The 18992-nt window shown below is 31.5% G+C and overlaps 1 protein-coding gene across 2 annotated transcripts in view; it reads left to right on the top strand.

Moving 5' to 3' along the window:
• Window positions 1-8430, top strand: part of LOC133173145 (potassium voltage-gated channel subfamily H member 8-like) — a 47885-nt gene extending 39455 nt beyond the window's left edge. For both annotated transcript variants that reach the window (XM_061308086.1, XM_061308085.1), the window contains 8 exons: window positions 48-255; window positions 2622-2810; window positions 2986-3185; window positions 3535-3784; window positions 3939-4156; window positions 6598-6830; window positions 7329-7426; window positions 7600-8430. In XM_061308086.1, the coding sequence (XP_061164070.1) occupies window positions 48-255; window positions 2622-2810; window positions 2986-3185; window positions 3535-3784; window positions 3939-4156; window positions 6598-6830; window positions 7329-7426; window positions 7600-8291 (2088 nt within the window). In that variant the 3' untranslated portion in view covers window positions 8292-8430. The remainder of the gene's footprint in view (window positions 1-47; window positions 256-2621; window positions 2811-2985; window positions 3186-3534; window positions 3785-3938; window positions 4157-6597; window positions 6831-7328; window positions 7427-7599) is intronic.
• The last annotated feature ends 10562 nt before the right edge of the window (window positions 8431-18992 follow it).

Here is an 18992-nt window from a genome sequence, read left to right as displayed (position 1 = left end):
AAATTGAAATGAATTACAGAAAATGTTATTCTAAATTTTTTTCTCAGGAGGTCTTACGACATTTGCTAACATTGAAATTAACGCGCTTGCTCCGGTTGGCACGCCTTCTTCAGAAGATTGACAGGTACTCTCAGTACAGTGGTATGGTTTTGGCTCTGTTCATGTCTATGTTTGCTCTACTAGCTCACTGGTTGGCCTGTGCTTGGTATTTCATTGGAGACACGGAGCTGCAGAATAATGCCAACTGGACTGTCGGTAATATCATTTTTATCTGAAAAAATTAATACAAAGAATGTGTCAATGAAGTATGCGCTTTACATACAGTTTATCGAAGAATTCAAGTTTTCACACCACTATACTAGTAACTCATTGTCCATGTATTAATTACCATAATATCCACATTTAAGAAAAGTCATGTTTCCTTTGAACAGCAAAGTTTTACAACATTCTGAATATCTAAATAAAATTCAATCTGATGAGATTTCAATGTCAATTCTATTTCAGTATTTAGATTTGAATTTCTTCTTTTAGCTTTAACTTTGTACAAAACGAATTTTTATTACAACATTTGAAGTAATTATAAAGGATTAATCTTTGTATGAAAGGATTTTCCTACCATAAGTAGACTTTTTTCAGTGATATTGCGGAGCAGATTAATAACCGTTAATATATCTTAAAGCCAGACACTGTCTGGTTAATCACAGCTGCAAAAGGACAGGAATGTCTAATTTCTATGACAAAAATCTTGATCAAAAGTAAGATGAAAGAAGTTCTTCGAATTCATTTCCATATATGTTTACTTTTTGGTGCTATTACTGCAGGGTTGGCATGTGATTATTTAAACTCATATTGCTAGGTTTTACATGAGACCCGAGATCAGCTAATAATTTTAATTAAAAATGTGTCCACACAAATCAGCAAAAGCTCTTCTCCTTCAGAAAGTTGTGAGTGGGAGACAGATTTATGAAAAAATTTTGAGCACAAAAACAAGAAGAAAGGAACTATATAGTCTTTGAATTTATATGAATCAATGTCATTTTATCCTTTAGATAAGGTCATAACAATAATAAAAATGTTGATGATTTATCTAAAGAAAGTTACCTGATTATTGAAATGGCCTTATCCTGGCCCATTTAAACAGCAGTTTACAAAAATAAATACATAGATATAAATCAATGTTTCGTATTTTATTTGCCTCGGTCAGTATAGATATTTTTCTGGTGAATATCAAACTATATTAACCACCTAAAAAGCCCAGAATTATATAATATTACATATAAAGGTTATTTGTTCCATAAATTAGCAGCGGAATATTGAAAAGAATTATCGTATACTTTTTGCGATACATGGTATTGGTGGTCATAGTTGATATCAGAACACAACTGATCAACATCAGAAGAAAGAAACTAACTAAACCTAAAGTATACGTTGATTCAGGTGTCATACTGTAAAATGTTTCGTACATTTATACGTATTAAATACGTAAAATGGTTGATTATCCCTCGGAACGAAGTTATAGGTGATATAGTAACGCGCGTGTGTATGGGTTGGTGGGTGAGTGAGTGCGTGCCTAAAGGAAGTGGTGTATTACATCGGGTTTATTGGCATTTTGTCGCCTTTGTGTTCTTTTGTGAGGGGATGCTCCGCTGTGTGGGACCCTTGTTAAAATATGATCATTTGCCCACACTTCTTTCATACAATTATCACGACAATTATGTAGTTGCATTGTATACATACCCCTGTTGCCTTTTTCTTCTTTCTTTTCGTCTTTTTTTTTCTTAATTTCGAGGTGGCAATACCTTGATTGTCCAAAAAACAAAAAAAAGGAAAGAAAAAAAACCGAAACAATGGTTTATAGACAGCAAATTTTACATGTATACATTCTAAAGTCTTTTTCGATTGTTCTAAATTTAAATGTGAATATTTAAATAATTAATGTATAAAAATTTAAACAAACTGCAATTAATATTACAAATTTTCTTCTTCTTCTTCTTCTTTTGTGTCTGATGCATTTGAATTTATTTCAGAAGTTAATGAAGTTATTTTTTGCTCTTGAATAAAACATTATTTTCCTTTCTGTAATCAACACAGTTTTGATTTCGGAAACTAAAATTTTCATTAGATTTATACTACTTTTATGATATGCATGAAAAAGCTGCTTTATCAAAAAACAAAAACACAAAATAAAGATGGTTTATGTTCTGTAACTAGGAAAGTGGACCTTATATACAGCCTATCTTACATATAATGCTGTAACAAGCATAAGGAATCTGAATTAAGTTCTTACAAAAAAAATAGTATGCATGAATTTGGAGAGTACTTACTGGAAACTAGTTACAGCTTGTACAATGTACAACTTTTGACGTACATGTGTATTATTATTATTTTCTACAACTGGCTCACATAATGTGCAGTGGCAATTACCACGTGCACCCTTTATTTTACATTGTGTGCACCTTTTTACCTCAGTTTTATTAATTTTTTTTTTTCAATTTTTCATATTATTTTCTAATTTTTTCATCCATTGCCTACTTAAAAAATTTTTACGATTTTAAATTTGGAAAGTAAAATTTGTTCTATGCATTTGAATATATTTCAATATCTTGCGTTTAACTACACAGGTTGGTTGTATGAACTGGGTGAAAGAATAGAACAACCAGTCACTAAGTCGAATCCTCCTGATACATTCACTGCTTACGTCACGGCATTGTATTTTACCTGTAGCAGCTTGACAAGTGTAGGTTTTGGAAATGTCTCAGCCAATACAAATCCAGAGAAAATTTTCTCCGTGTGTGCAATGCTTATTGGTGGTAAGGTTAAAGTTAAAATGTATTTAAACTTTTTTTTTAATAAAGATAGTTTTTTAAATCGATTTTTGATGTTTTTGATGAAATTTGATTTTAATGAAAATGATGGAGAGACGTAAACTAAGATACAGATTTCTTTTATAATAGGAATACATGTATACGTTTTTCGTTTTTTCAGCTATGATGCATGCTGTTGTTTTTGGAAATGTTACCGCCATTATTCAGCGAATGTACGCCAGACGTGCTAATTATCACTCCAAAACCAAAGACTTGAAGGATTTCTTCAGAACCCATCATATTCCCAAGCCTCTAAAACAGAAGATGCAGGAGTACCATCAAACTATGTGGTCCATGAACAATGGCATCGACACGATGGAAGTATGATGACAAAAAGTGCATCTCTTTTTTAAATCTTATTAAGTCATATCTGTGTAGTTCAGTATACTACAGATTTTAAAAAAAAACTGACTTCCCTTTTATTTTGATATGTTTATGTTCATTAGACTAGTTTAATGGTACTATATCAACCATTTATATCTTAGATTTCATATTTTGATGAAGACTCTTATTGTGAACATATCATCTAATGTACAGAAAAGCCATGCAAGTTTCAAGATTTTTTTAGAAAAGATATAGAAGAACTTAGAGGCGAGTTACTTTTATAGGTTCTTTGTCTCGATTCATTTTAATAGAGAAATCAAATACACTTAAAATCATTCCTTTCTAGATTTTAAAAGATTTCCCTGAGGAAATGCGAGGAGAAATCGCCCTTCATTTGCATAAAGACATTCTTACTTTACCGATATTTGAGAATGCAACACAGGGATGTCTCAAATCTATTTCTCTTCACACCAAACGAGCTTTCTCAGCACCAGGGGAATTCCTAGCACACAAAGGCGACGCCATTAATTACGTGTATCTGCTATGCGCTGGATCTATGGAAGTCCTCAAGCAAGACATGGTCGTTGCCATTTTAGGTCCGTCCCAAAAACCAAATAGATGTATTAGATATTTATTTTCGTAGATAAACTTAATATTTGCATATTTACCCACTGTACATTATTTTTTTTTCGCTTGGGATATCAGACAATCACTCAAATGCATTCAAAGCATGCTTATCTTATATTTCAGGCAAAGGAGATCTCTTCGGAACAGATATAAATTTTGACGATCCTGTTGGAATATCCAGTTGTGACGTAAGGTCGCTAACGTATTGTGACCTTCAGTGCATTAATATGAAGGGCCTTACAGATGTCTTGGCTCTCTATCCAGACTTTGCTGAGAAATTCCAAAATGATATACGTCATGATCTGACGTATAACCTAAAAGAGGGCTTTGACGAAAGTGAGGTACATGCAATAGTAATGTAGATGTATATTTCTTAATCATCAAACTATACATTGCATTTATAAAAAAAATTGTTTAGTTTGCTTTTTGGTTTTGGTTTTTGGTTTATTTTATATTTTTCTTTCTTGTTTGCTGTCCTTAATATTTGCCAGTGATACTCCAATATTACCTGTGAACTGTATGATATTGATATGAACAAAATACAATGTAAGTAAATGTTACAATGGTAAGGGCTTTCGAGCAACTGTATAATTAAAATATCACAAGATTAAATCAAAATGAAAAGCCTTCAAATATTGTACATTTAATTTGATATTTCTATTTTTCAAAAAAATGCCAAAATTATGAAACCATTTATATTCCTCAGATTTTTTTTTTTTTTTTGTAAGTTGACTTTGGAAACAAGGTCTTCCAACAATTTCTTGCAATTATGATGGGCAGTAATTGTGCTCTTCTAATGGCCGACCTGTTTTTATATTCATATGAAGAAGAATGTAATAAAAGAAACTTCAACAAGGAGAGGTAGAAAATTCTTAATGTAAATTTCAATTCGATGTTTCGATACATTGATGACGTTTTATCAATTAACAATAGTTGTATAGTTATTTTATTCATAATCCAAGTGAACTAGAAATAAAGGACACCACATAGTCTGCCACATCTGCATCATACTTAGATATTTAACTGCCTATAGACGTTAATGGCCATCTAAAAGCTAAACTATATGACAAATGGGATGACTTCAGCTTTTCTATTGTCAATTTTTTATTTATGTAGTAATATTCCCTGTGTATGGTGTTTTGTCTTCCAACTGATTCAAAACATGTACTCAAGAGCAAGTTCTGAGCACGACTAATTTTTAAACAGAGGTCGACTAATTTTTAAACAGAGGTCACCGACTAATAAGTTGATGTTGCAGGATTTTCAACTTACTCGTTTAAAGTCACATTCTATGGTCGTTATAGTGACCTTGTTTGCAAATGAGATCTATCGTTAGGTTGTATTTTGACTGACACGTTTTCCACCAATTGTTAGGCCATTGTTTTTACCTGATCAATACAGCCATACTGAAGACTCTTAACGGGTGTGACCGGTCGACAGGGGGATGCTTACTCCTCCTATGCCCCCTGATCCCACCTCTGGTGTTTCCAGCGTCTGTGTTTTTGCCCTGATGACGATTTGTATTCTTTTCTGAATTTTTAAGATTGATAACTGTTCGTTACCTTCATCTTTTACATTTTATACACTCAAAAAAAATCTTTTAAATCTAACATGCTTTTTGAACTAATTAAATGCATATTTTGGAAATAGATATATTGCTACTAAACAATGGCGCAAACAAAGGATGCAATAAATTTTGATTTTGCAAGTTTTTATATTTATGATTGATAATTTAATTTGCCATACTAAGTTGCTCCCTTTTTTGCACGCATACAAACTTTACTGCAAATAAGCATGTTATGATCTACGTTTTCACAGAACTTTTTTCAAGAACTGTACACTGTTCTCGCAAGAGTGCCTCCACTTATTTTTTAAGTTATAAGTTGTTGGCATGTTTTTCATCCTACTTTTTTTTTCCCTTTTTTTCTTTTTTTTTTTTTCAAATATAGGATTTCAATCTGAAATCCAATATTTGACGCCCAGTGTTTTTATTTGGGTTAGAATGGAGACTGTTCCATGGCAACGGAAGTGTAGAAACTGCATTTCATTTGAGAAACTTTCTTGTGCTTTTTGAGTTCATTTAACACTGGCGTGTTGCTTAAATTAATATATACAAGTCTTTTTCTTGGAAATTCTTAATAAGCACGCATAGTTCGAACACCTTATAGTATCTTCTGATGAGCACATTTAAGTTTCTCAAACGCCATGCATATTCTACACTATAACGCGGCGAGGAAACAACCTCGACTGAAACTCAGTCTAAAATGATTAAGGTGAAATTCACGGTGGAATAAGAAAATTTTGATTTTAACATGCCAATGACTGAAAATACGTATGGAAAACACTTCAACGGAAATATTAATGGTAGTCAAATCCTAAAACGTTCTATGTAAACCTTAATTATAGCAAACCTATTGAAATTAAGATTGTCATTCGTGCAAAAGGGAGTGCAACAGAAACTAGGAAATAAAATATTAATCAAAATGTTAAAACTATAATAAAATCACATCTTTAATTTGCACCTTTGTTTAGTAGCATTAAATCTACTTCCAAAGTGTACATTTAATTGGTACACAAAAACATGTTAAGTTAAAAAGTTTTTTGAGCTGTACGCAGTCCACTTTCATTGTGACATTTAAATACTTTGTATTATAATCTTAAAAAAATTTAAAGTGATATAATAATTCTTTCTGTTTCATGATGAATAAAATTATCAAAATATCCATGACATATTCAACAGAATAGGCGTAAAATTTTTAACTATTTTAAACTATGTCTGTAGAGTGACTCTGAGTGCAAAGGAGCAGGGAGAGATTCCAAACTGCCATCAATTTCGGAGGACGAAGAAGAAACGGACAGTGACACAGTGTTTACAAACAAAACCGCAAAAAACAACAACACATACAGCGCCATTAAACCAATACGTGGTGGTGAAAGTGAATCAATTACCCCGTTATTAATGGCGGAAAAACAGGAAGTAAATAAAATACCTAATGGAGAGGTACACAATCCAAGGTTGGTCTCATAAAAAGTATATGTTTTAAAGTTTGACTGTTTCAATTATTTTGCAAAATTTAAATGAAAGTAAGCGTTCATTTATACATACATACATATGTATGTAACCCCAAACTAGCCTTTTTAATTTATAATTATAGAGAGAAGGAGTGTGTGAGAGAGAGACCAAATTGATTTCCATAACATAAAATATATTACATGTGTGTTAGACATCTTTACTTAAAGTGAAAATGCGGATTTTTTCCCCTTCGTTTTAAAACATAAAATATATTTTTTAAAAAACTTCTTTTTGTTCCTCTCATTAGATTGTCAAGACAAATACAAAGTACTTTATGCTTACATAGATTACTTTCACAAAATACATGTCTTGACAAAAATTTAACTTAAATGAAATAATCATTTTAATATTTCAAGAAGGACACGTAAATAAATTTTATCATATTTTAAAATATGCTTAAATTAGCGAGTTATATACTATGTTAGGACAATATTTTATAGGGAGGTCCAGAGCCCCCCTTCTAAGAGGAGTATCTTACCTTCCCGTCGTGTTTTGACCAACAGGGTGGCACAAAGAAGACGTCAGCGACACACAAACTGTAATGTCTTATATACCTCATTAGTCGTCCCTAATTTCTTTTTTTCTTTTTAAGTAGATTTGTTCCAATGTGACTTTCAATGGTTGACATTTAAAAAAAATTATCGCTTGTTCATTGAAGAGAAAGAGGACAGGGATAATTATTTTCTCATTATATTTATTGTTTAATTGCAGCAACTGAACACCTGCATGGAATGGAGAGTTTATCAAACTCTATAGGGAATCTTCATAATGAGATGGAAGGGACGAAAACAAACATGTGTCATATTGAACAGAATATGAATCGAATATCTCACGAGGTATCACACATCGACACCAGCCTAAAAACTGTGATCCGCCTCTTGTCCCAAAGTTGCACCTCGGAATCATCCTATTTTCCCGACACCCCGATGTCGCCGTTGGATAGGCCACACTTCTCACTGAGCTCTCATAACAGTGACGATATAATCACTTCAGACATAGACACTGTGACGGGACATAAAAAACTGGAAGTTCCGAATGTCTTACACAACAAACAGAATAAGTTAGGGAACCGTAGATACGTTCCTGTGCATGATCTGGGCGGTAGTCAACCCACTATGGAATCGCTTGATGTTCCACAAGGGGAAAGCAGGGACAAGTTTTCTTGTGAAAGTGTTTTAAATGTACGAAATTCTCAATCGTCTAACAAACGAAACATTCTAGGAAAAGGTTCCAAGGTGTATCGAAGGGCAGCATCAGAACCTAGAACTTTTAATAATTTAAGTGACGCTCATCGACAAATGCTGATCAAGGACGCTTCTGTAGAGGACGTGTCACGGCGCCATAATGCGTATAAATACCAAAGACCTAGATCTACTTTTTTATTGGAAACTAATGATCTCTAAGTTTCACCGAGTTGTCACTGCTGTTGGCTCTTTTATGAAGGGCTTAACTACTGTTATTTGTTCATTGTTATTCATGTACCTATCATTTTTGCTATTGCATTTTATTAATGTTGAATTTCAAGATTATAATTAATTAAAGAGAAAGGGCTAATTGTATTCGGCGCGTCGGCGCGCCAGCGCGTCCATCTCAACCCGATATCACAAAAGTATTTTCTCCCTGCATTAAAACACTCAAATGACATCGATTTTCTTTATAATTTAAGCATTATCGGTTATATTCAAGTCGACAGCCCGAGCCCGATTGAATTTTTTTGTTGGGTGGATCCAGAAATTTTTCCCTAGGAGGTGTTGGCTCAAATCGCAAGGGGAAGAGGTACAAGGCAAAGCTTTAGTAATTTTACTATGTCAGTTCAAATAAATTTGAATTTTCCAGGGATCCGGATCCCCTTTGATCCTTGCATGCCTTACCACAATTTGTGCTAGAGTAATCCGAAATATACCCCAATTTTTTGAGTTGGCCTATACTTTCGATTTCTCTCTCTCTCTCTCTCTCTCCAAACATTAACTATATACATGTATAGCATTTAAAAATATTTAGTGTTTTGGTTTTTATAAATTTTCTTTATGTATAACAAAAATTTACCGGTATTACGTAATGACCCTAGACATTAACTATATACATGTATAGCATATAAAAATATTTAGTGCTTTGGTTTTTATAAATTTTCTTTATGTATAACAAAAATTTACCGGTATTACGTAATGACCCTAGACATTAACTATATACATGTATAGCATTTAAAAATATTTAGTGCTTTGGTTTTTATAAATTTTCTTTATGTATAATAAAAATTTACCTGTATTACGTAATGACCCTAGACTCTAGAGTTTAACCCCCTTTTTAGAGACTTGATTATCATGGCAATAAGCTGCAAAACATTGGTATCAGTGTTTGACAAATATTCCTTGTTACGTATTAAAATATTACTACTACTAAAAATGAGCTTGTTCTTTATTTGAGCAGGGGGAGTAACTTTAGTTACAGATACATAAAGTCCTGCCTCCCCATATTGTAGTCTTCTCAACCACTAAGCTCATTACAAATCCAATCATATAAAATACATCTACAATGGTTCCATCAACATTCCTTAAACATTAATTTTTTTTTTGTTTGTTTGTTTGTTTTGCAGATTGAAAAATTAAAATAGAATTTGATGATCATTAAAGTAAGAAGCATATCAAAAAGGTTTATGATGACCTGTGTTTACGAAATACTGAATCATTCGCTGATTGCACAAAAATTGATGCCAATGAAAATTGATAAAATTAGTGTATTAATTAGTGGATAAAAGAATATGAATAAAAGAAACAACAGGCGGTTAAATAATGGTATCAGGTTCGTTCGCCCTATCTAGCTGTTCGCATGAATCCGTTCGCGCAGGGTCCGTTCGCCATTATTCTTGTTCGCCCTATATCTCGTTCGCCCTATTATATATACAGTATATAGTAAATATCAACATTTATTATTAATTTTATTAAATATTTTACTTGGTGTTTTTTTCAAATGTTGCTACAGTATTTTTTTTTATTAACCGTAATCTTAATGAAGTAATTCAAATTTGATATTTATGCTCTTTACATGCTTAATTGATTTAATTATACTTAATAATGTCACTGTAATTTAGGGGATCATACAATCTGCGTTATGTTCAATTAAAGGACTGAGATGTTAATTTCTGTTGGTCTGCTGGGTCTTTGATTAGTACAGGTATAAATTACCGGTATAGTGTGACCACATGCATTCGTCTGTTGTCTCCCGTGTGCAATTTATGTACCAATGTACATATAATTTATTTAAAAAATCCATTGGTTAATTATCCAATTTCTGCAATATAAATAAGGCGAACGGACCCTGTGCAAACAAGTGATGTTGAAGCTTCAAAAACAAAATTCCATCTATAAAACTTTCTCTTTTTAGCCGAGCGCATTGCTCGTAGAGCAATAGCCGGTTTATGTTACGGTGTTCAACCGGAAATACTGCTTCCTCACCGCCAAATTAAATATGAGTAAGAATAAAGTACGTATGCTCAACCACCTTTGAAGCAATACAAACACTTAATTAAACAAATTTAATTTAACTAAGAAATTCTCTAAAAAAAAAAAAAAAAAAAAAAAAAAAAAAAAAAAAAAAAAAATTGATAATATACTTTCTCCCCTTTTCTTCAATAGATTATTTGTTTAAAAGATGCGATAGGTAATTTCATCAAGTCTGCCAGCTTCACATTCTATAGATAAAGGTTGTGTTACCAGGCTAATGCGGGGAGCATGTGACCCGATGCACACCTTTATGCAAAACTCCCCGCTGAGGACCCGTCTGTGTATAAACGTTTGACCTTGCTGCATCAATGTAAATTCAAACTGCATTTTATTTTATTTTATCTTTTAAACATTTTTTATTTATACTATATGCCATAAATATATTTTTGTGTTACATATTCTTCCAGTGTCTTGTTGTTATTCATCTGTAATTACAATGTATGTTTCATGTAAAACGGACTTGTTCACTTCTCTGTAAATGAGCCCGGCTCTCTGTACTTCTCAGTACTTTGATTATTTATTATATCGAGCCCGATGCTAACAATATTGTATAAGCGATAATTTATTTTATAAACAAAATCTGTTGCGCGCCGACGCGCCGAATACAATTAGCAAGAGAAAGCGTTTTGCTAGATTTAACCACTGATTTCTACAATTTCATAGTTTGTTCTAGATTCAAAAGAAAAGATTCAAAATGTATTTTTGCTGCATGGATTAATTTTTCACTTACGTACACTTATATAAAATATTTTTTGAATTCAATCTTTAAATATTTTTTTTATTTCTTGTGGATTGTTTATAGAATTTTATGAATATTTCAGATAAACTTTGTACAGACCTCCAAATACTCTTCGCATTTTTATTATCTATCTTTATTTGTTAAGCATTTGTAATTATTTAGTTATTAAATGATGTTGGATATTTGTTGTTATGTCATCACCATAAAGATATGACGATATTTGAATGATTTGTTTTACTTTCTTTTTTTATTGCTGTTTAAGTAACATACTAGTACAGTAAAACACTTAAATGATTTATTAATAGTCTTGACAATCTTTATAGTTCTTACAGTTAAAATGAGAGTCCTATTTTACTAGTATACTGCAAGCGGAATTATGATATTGTACTGTTGCAATACTAATATCTTTCATAAAAACAGACAATTTCCAAAGATCAAAACAAATAAGTTTTAGACTTCCCTATGAAAGTGAATATTATTTTGATATTAACAAACATTTTAAGACACCAAAGGCATTTTTTTTCTTATATTTTGACGGGAATTAAATAGGAACCCTTTCCTTTCATTCTACTGACATCTACTACTTTCATAGAATTTTTACGTGATAATCTTCATACTCTCAATTATTAAATGGCTAAAAAAAATTCTATGTCATATTATGTTCTTCTTTGCGATTCTTGACCCTGAGAATCTAACAGCTATTGTTTAATCTATTACATGTATTTAATTATTCTAACAGCTATTGTTTAATCTATTACATGTATTTAATTATTCTAACAGCTATTGTTTAATCTATTACATGTATTTAATTATTCTAACAGCTATTGTTTAATCTATTACATGTATTTAATGATTTATCAATTCATACTATAACCTGAGCATTCAAACTGAATAGGAATAGTTAGTACTGCATATCTTTGCTACCAATTACATGTGAAAACTTTCCAGTGGTTATCGGATACTACAGAGCTCTAGTTGCATAAGAATTTATGTTTGCAGTCGTATTCATTATCCATTAGATATTACTGAAAGTAAAGTTGCAGACATTACGTAAATGAAGTGCAAGCACACACATATTTCCGTTTCTATATCCAAATTTTTGTTAACGTTTTCTTTTCTTTTGTTTTTCGTTGATATGGAGTTTCTCCCTATGATCAGAGACAAAACGGGCACCTCACAACATGTAAATAGGACTTAAAATGGGGTTTATGTTTCCTTAAAAAGTTAATGCTTCAATTTACAATTCTTTGCTATCAGTATAGAAAACACAGTGGATGAGGCCATGTATTATCGGAGCAACTGGCATGTAGCTAAAACACCGAGCTTAGAGAGCAGCAAATTCACTTTCCTAACGACCCCATCGCACACAGGGTATGTCCCTCTGTATGTGCAATACATCTGAGATGCCTAGGGCCGCCAGATTCCCTCGTCACCCACCAGAGAACAGGATATTCCTGTCTGGTGAGGGTAATACAGCCTGTGCTTGATGTTTAACTTAACAGTTATATGTCATTTAACCAAACATTGACGCAGGACCTATCTACAAGTAACAGAGTCTACCCTCCGAAAAGACTTTATTATTGTGGTATTTATCTCAAGGTCCACTACAATTTGATTTGACTTTCGGAAACAAACATCGAATTACACAAATGATGTAATATGTGATTGAACCCTGACTGACTTTTAAAAAAAATTACAGGTAAGAAACTTCCTATTTCGATGTATGGCATCTTTTTTAGAAGTGAAGTTCTTGCAAGATGATTGTTGAATATATAGTGTCAAGAACATCTAACATTCATTCTTTTAGGGTTGATAAATTTTGAAATTAATTAGAAAATTAAGAAAACTGAAGGATTAATAGACTTAAAGTCTTCACTATTTTACGTTATATTAAAGACAGCAATATTTAAATTAGTTCATGGAATTTTGGATATTTGAAGTTTGGAATACCTTTTAGCGGGTTTCTTTAGCGGATGTAAAATTTGGCGTTTTGCTTGCTCAAAGGCATGCCAATAATTTTTGCGGATCTTTTTTGGCGGAGACGGAGTACCATGATTTTGAAAAAGAGAGGAAATTCGTCTTCTACATGAGTTTTCAGTACGTTTAATAAACACGAACGTTTGAATACAGATTTAAGCAAAACTTTCAGTAAAAAAACCAATACCAGATAAAAGTTAAATTGTTTAACAACAGACTGATCAAAGTTATCTTTCTTCTCTTCAGTACTTATACGCAAGGGTGAAAATTTAGCGATTAAAATTTTAGCGGCGTATTTCAAAACCGCTAGAATAAGCCAAAGTTGGCACCCCGCTAAAAATTCCCACTATACGGTATATTAACCAGAAAACGAATTCATTGATTGAATTTCATACTACAATGATTTTAAAAAGACATTTCAATCGTTAAATACTGATCATTTTACTTCTTATCTTATGTCTTGGCCTAAACACAAGAAGATTTATTTTTAGTTCAATACTACTAGTCTTTCATTTTCTTAAATATTTTTTTTCTTGTATTGTATCATTTAACCTTTTTTATCAAATATTGCAAGATGTCACGTGATCTTGGGCATACAAATATAGTTTTAAAAATTTCAAAAATCCTGTATTTGCATTTGGCAAGTATTTTAAGAAATTAACACACAAATTTGAATTAATAACATGTACTGATTTTACACATCTTCTGTAGGTATATTCATGCATTAAAATCATTATGTTTGATGAGAATTTGTATACCTTTCACAGCAAGCGAAAATCTTTCTAAGATATCACAAAACAACTATCAAACAAGGAAAATAACACCGAAGAATAATGCATCTTTTGGAGGGAAGCTGTCATGCTTTACAAAGTTCTGTTATAGGGTAATAAAAAGGAGAAGGATATAGCTGTGAAATATGGAGATAACGAACAGTAATCAAGCTCAAAAGTCCATTGAAACAACGTAAATCTGGAACAGAGCATACATCTCTAAAAACATCAGATGTGGGATCAAATGCCATGAAGGAGTAAGCATCCCCTATCGACCGGTCACACCCGCTGTGTGCTCATTGCCATGACTGTATGATAAAAAATGTGTACAACTCTCCAAAATAAAGAGAAGTAATGTTTGATAAAACAAATGAAAAGTTCTCACAAATATTTCTTTAAATCTCTGAATTAGTTATTTGACATGATTTTCAGACAAGAGATTTACATAGCGTATCAGAACATTTTGCAAGTGTTAAATGATCAAAATTAAGTATATTGATTTATATACAACACCTTGCTTCCTTAATTTCATGCTACAAGTTTTTTTCACAATTATAAGCATTTAAAACAATTAATTTAATTTGGCTATCAAACAAAGCAAAAATATCATGTTTAGTCAGAATACCGCTATTTCCGGAAACTTACTGAAAAGTTTAAATCAGTTTTAATTGATCTGCAGATTTAAAGCTATATTTGTGTTGCATTTCGTTGTTTATTTAAAGCAAAAATACAGAGTATTCAAGAATGCCCTCAAATTCTACATTAATTGATTAAGGTTTTGAAGGTCACAATCATTAAAATAAACTCAAGGGATGTTAGAATACTAAAAATAATTTTAGTAGAACTTCTTTAGCATTTCAATTTTTTGTCAAACCATAATTCATAAAACTGCCTAAAATATAGTGGTAGTTATCAAAAAGCATACCCAGGGATTCAAAAGAACAAGGTAGGTAACGAGCCTTTTCAGCATCTTTAGGGGAATCACCATGAACAATTGGAAATTTTGTTTTTAATGATAACAAACTAAAAGTTAAAAGAATTTTAATCATTTTTGAATTTCCTCATTTTTTAAAATTTTCTCTTAGACACAATTTGCTACGGAAATCAAAGAGAGTGTGTCATTAACAAAATTTGCATATCTTATATTGGTACCTTATTTTATCTATTATATGAAAATACCAGATAAGTTTGCTTTGTGCATTAACGTACCAAACTTTGGTGAAAACTTATCAAAATTGAAGAAATTTAGATTAGTTATTATCCATCAACCCTTTCAGACCTATATAAATTAAATACATTAATATCCTGATTTTGATTGAAGCAAAACCAAACTTCTCAATACATTCTTCTTTAATCTTAACTCTGCCTTGACGATTATTTTAAAGGAATACATTTTCTATAGTTTAATGTTTTTCTTTTCCTCCCTATATTCTTAATTTTCTAACATATTACAAATTAATTTTAGAAAACTTCAGAATTTGAAAACGAAAAGGAAAGATGCCAAGGGCTGTGGCTCATTGTTTTTCTTGTCCAAATATTGTTGCGAAAGGCGCAACTGTTGTGGCTGGCTATGACAAATCTCCGTGGTATAACGTTCTTGCCAGGGGACGTTCTTGTATCATCAAGAACAGTGTCATCTTTTTCACGATTATCTCCTCTATCATCATTGTAACCCGGATTTTAAGCCTGTTGTTTACCAACAGTGATATCAATAATGTCACAAGGGTTAATTGGTAAACAATCTATAAGCACCTATGTCATTAAATTCATCTAGTACTTTATCAACTTTCCCAAAGATTTCTGTATGTTAAAAAGAAGAATTCTACAAGATTAAACTAAAGATGCTTAGAAAAGCTGACGTTTTTGAAGTATTACCTGGAATATGTACAATTCATATATGTACAGATACTAATAATGATAAATTAGGCTGTATATACGTAAAATGCTGATGAGGTAACTCACTTCCGTTGCTTTTAAGATAATTTAAACAGAGAATGAAATGATTTAAAGACATAATGGTAATTTTACGTCCAAACAGTCGTAAATTATCATTCTTTTCTTGAACAAAGTTTTGATAAATTATGCAAGTAGATACTGCTTTATTAGATATTATTATTTAATTTCTTATTTTTAGCAGTCAATGTTAATAAAAACCTACATTTTTCCTTCATCTTGATATTACTACTTTCAAGTAAAAGAGGAGATTAGGATTTCTTTCCTTTAGAACATGGAAATTGATATACATGTAAACAGAAAAGCCGAAATGTAATATTTATAATATTATAGTGAATTTTTCACTAAAAATCAGTGAAGGTTTGTTTTCTTAAGAATGAGATGTAGTCTTTTGCTCAAATCTGGACTTGATCAAGTATTTTTATCTAAACAAAAGCAACAAATAACCTCTGACTTGCATACGTACAGTAGAAAGCTTATTGCAAAAGCTTATAATGTAACGGAAATTTGAGAGATTCCATTTCCAGAATATCCAAAGGTGTTTGATTTGTTCATATATTCCGGATTATACCTAATGAAGGATTGGTGTATTAAATTTTGTTTCTTAGAATCCTTATAGAGATAAAATTATCTCCCCCTATCTTGCAGATTGTGCCATTAACACCAGTGTTTGCCGGTGTTTCTATCAACACTAAAACTTTCACTGCCCGCCCGTCCTTATCTATAACCTGCCTAGATATCTTACTATGTTAATGTGTGTACCTCTCATTAAAACCACATCACAGATTTAAACACCAAGCTTTATTCTCTCCCAGCAGACATTTAAACAACAGGTAACTTCATCAGGCACCTATATCACCCTGAGCAATGATTATGACCAAATCAAGAATTGGTAACAATACCTTTTGTCGAATTAGAAGCTTAAAAATAAAAAAATGCAGATAAAGAAAAAGAACATAACTTCAGCTCACATCACCAAATAGGCGGCAGCATAACGTATTTGTTGATGGTTCTTATCAAAGCACGAAACCGCTACCTGCAAATGGTCTTTAACGAATCGGACCCAAGTAATTTGTTTTGGAATGCTATGTTGACACATTTATCCATCGGTAGACCGACACACCCACTTTGTTATTGATTTTAGTCTTTGTCTTTTACCCTCTCTTATATGAAGACTATGATTTAATAATATGACTTTTTGTAAGAAGAAGGATGAATATTTGTTTTCCAATGCTGGAAATTGACAGTAGTAAGTACTCTATTCAATTTCATAATCGAATCACCGAGCAGAGTGCATTTTTTTTCTTTCATTTTTTTTTCTTTTTTTCTTTTTTTTTTTTTTTGAAAACATATATATATTTTCAAACACAAAATTCTTGCGGTCAAGATTAAGCAGGTAAATGTGCAAAATGTCTTTAAAATACTAAATGTATTTATTATTTTTATGTTTCAAATTTTTTTGATTTGTTTTTTATTTAAATAAAAAATTTATTCCAAATACAAACAATGAAAATAAATTTTGGTCGTTATCCAAACAAGCGTCATTTACTTATATACAAGTAGTGTACTGATTGACTATATATTCATTTATTTATTAAAGTTAAAGACACAAGTATTTACATTGTTTAATTTGCTATGTCGGAGAAAATATAACATCAAATCGTTCTCGATTGAAAACTTTCACGCAAACTTGAAATATCTCATTTGAATATCTAAACGAAAATTTAATAGAATCTCTTCTTTTCGCTGAATTTCAACGTAAATCTTATAGTAATGACAGGTAAAATTTTGAATTATGGAATCTTTATCAAAAATGTAGGATGAAAGTCGTATATATTATTAAAAATTAAATTAAATGTAATTAAATTTTAACAGCAAATAGAAGAAGAAATTTACAATGCAGTTCATGCAATCGTAAAAAAATTGTTCTTCAATGATTTGAAAAGAGAATGTAACATGATATGTTGTGAGAGGTAATCTGATAAATTTATGCACATTTTTATATTCCCAAAGTCTTTACAAGTGATGTTCCTGTAAATTATGCAAGGATAAAATGTGGAAGATGTTATTTACAATTCAGAACTCAAAAATATTGAAAAAGTTCGCTTTCAATCTTTTCTCATAGTGTTTGTTAAATATACAAAATTGGTCTTGTACTCATAACAAAAATAACTGTGCATTGCAAGAAATATGAAAATACAGTGTATATACATTGTGATTATATTTTAAATTTCTCTGAGAACTAAGCTGTGAATGATGACATATTAGTTACTAAAACTTTTAAACTCTTTCCTTTTCTGAAAATTAGTTTGAAGAAAATTGAACCAAACTGGATAGGAAGAAAGAAAAATTTCATGCCAAAAATCTTGCTTTCAAATGTCCCATTGGAGATTTCTTCTTGCTTGTTATTTGGTTCAGTTCAAACAAGATACTCTAGCTAAGAAATTAAAATACATGAATAAAAACAGACAAATTTAAAGGAACTTTGAATTTACGAAAAATGAGAAATTAAGCACATTGGACAACCTCTAATGTAAAATCTTTAACAATACCTATAACTCTATGTCAAACAGAAGTGCTCCAAACTTCATCACAAATGATTGAGGAATTCGAAAGGATGACTGCACTTAAGGACATGCGAAATTTGCGACAAAATAAACTTTCAAAACAAGCATTTTCCTTTTCATTGCAAGAATGGTCAACATCCAATCTACAACTTTATGTAATTACGTTTAATAAAAGTGTGTATTTACGAAGTTTGAATCTGTTTTCAAAGGCAGGGGTCATCACAATTTCTTGAATCTCCGTACGATAATGAGGACGCCCACTTTTTTACTGACTTTATACATAGTCAGCGCATGTTTGTCTATTGTTCTCCGTTTCACAGTAGTTGTATATTTGCATAAATAATAATGTGTCAAAAGGAGATTAATAGACAAACATGCGCTCATGGTTAAAAAGAGAAAAAACTGCCTCTTCTTACACTCGCTCTCTGTGTTGTAACCAAGGATTGTGACATGTTGAATATTATAATTCACCACGTGATGTCCTACCTCGGGTAACTTTGTGAATACCAAATTCCGTCACGTGACTTGTAAGGTAGCATGTTTTGTGCTAACTGGGACATTGTGTTCGAACACGTTAAGTCATCTGGCATTGATATAC

The sequence above is a fragment of the Saccostrea echinata genome, unplaced genomic scaffold (assembly GCF_033153115.1).
Source record: "Saccostrea echinata isolate AGI-Se365-2 ecotype Australia unplaced genomic scaffold, CSIRO_AGI_Sech_v1 ptg000056l, whole genome shotgun sequence".
Lineage (NCBI taxonomy): Eukaryota > Metazoa > Mollusca > Bivalvia > Ostreida > Ostreidae > Saccostrea > Saccostrea echinata.
This window is presented reverse-complemented; position numbering and strand designations above follow the sequence as displayed.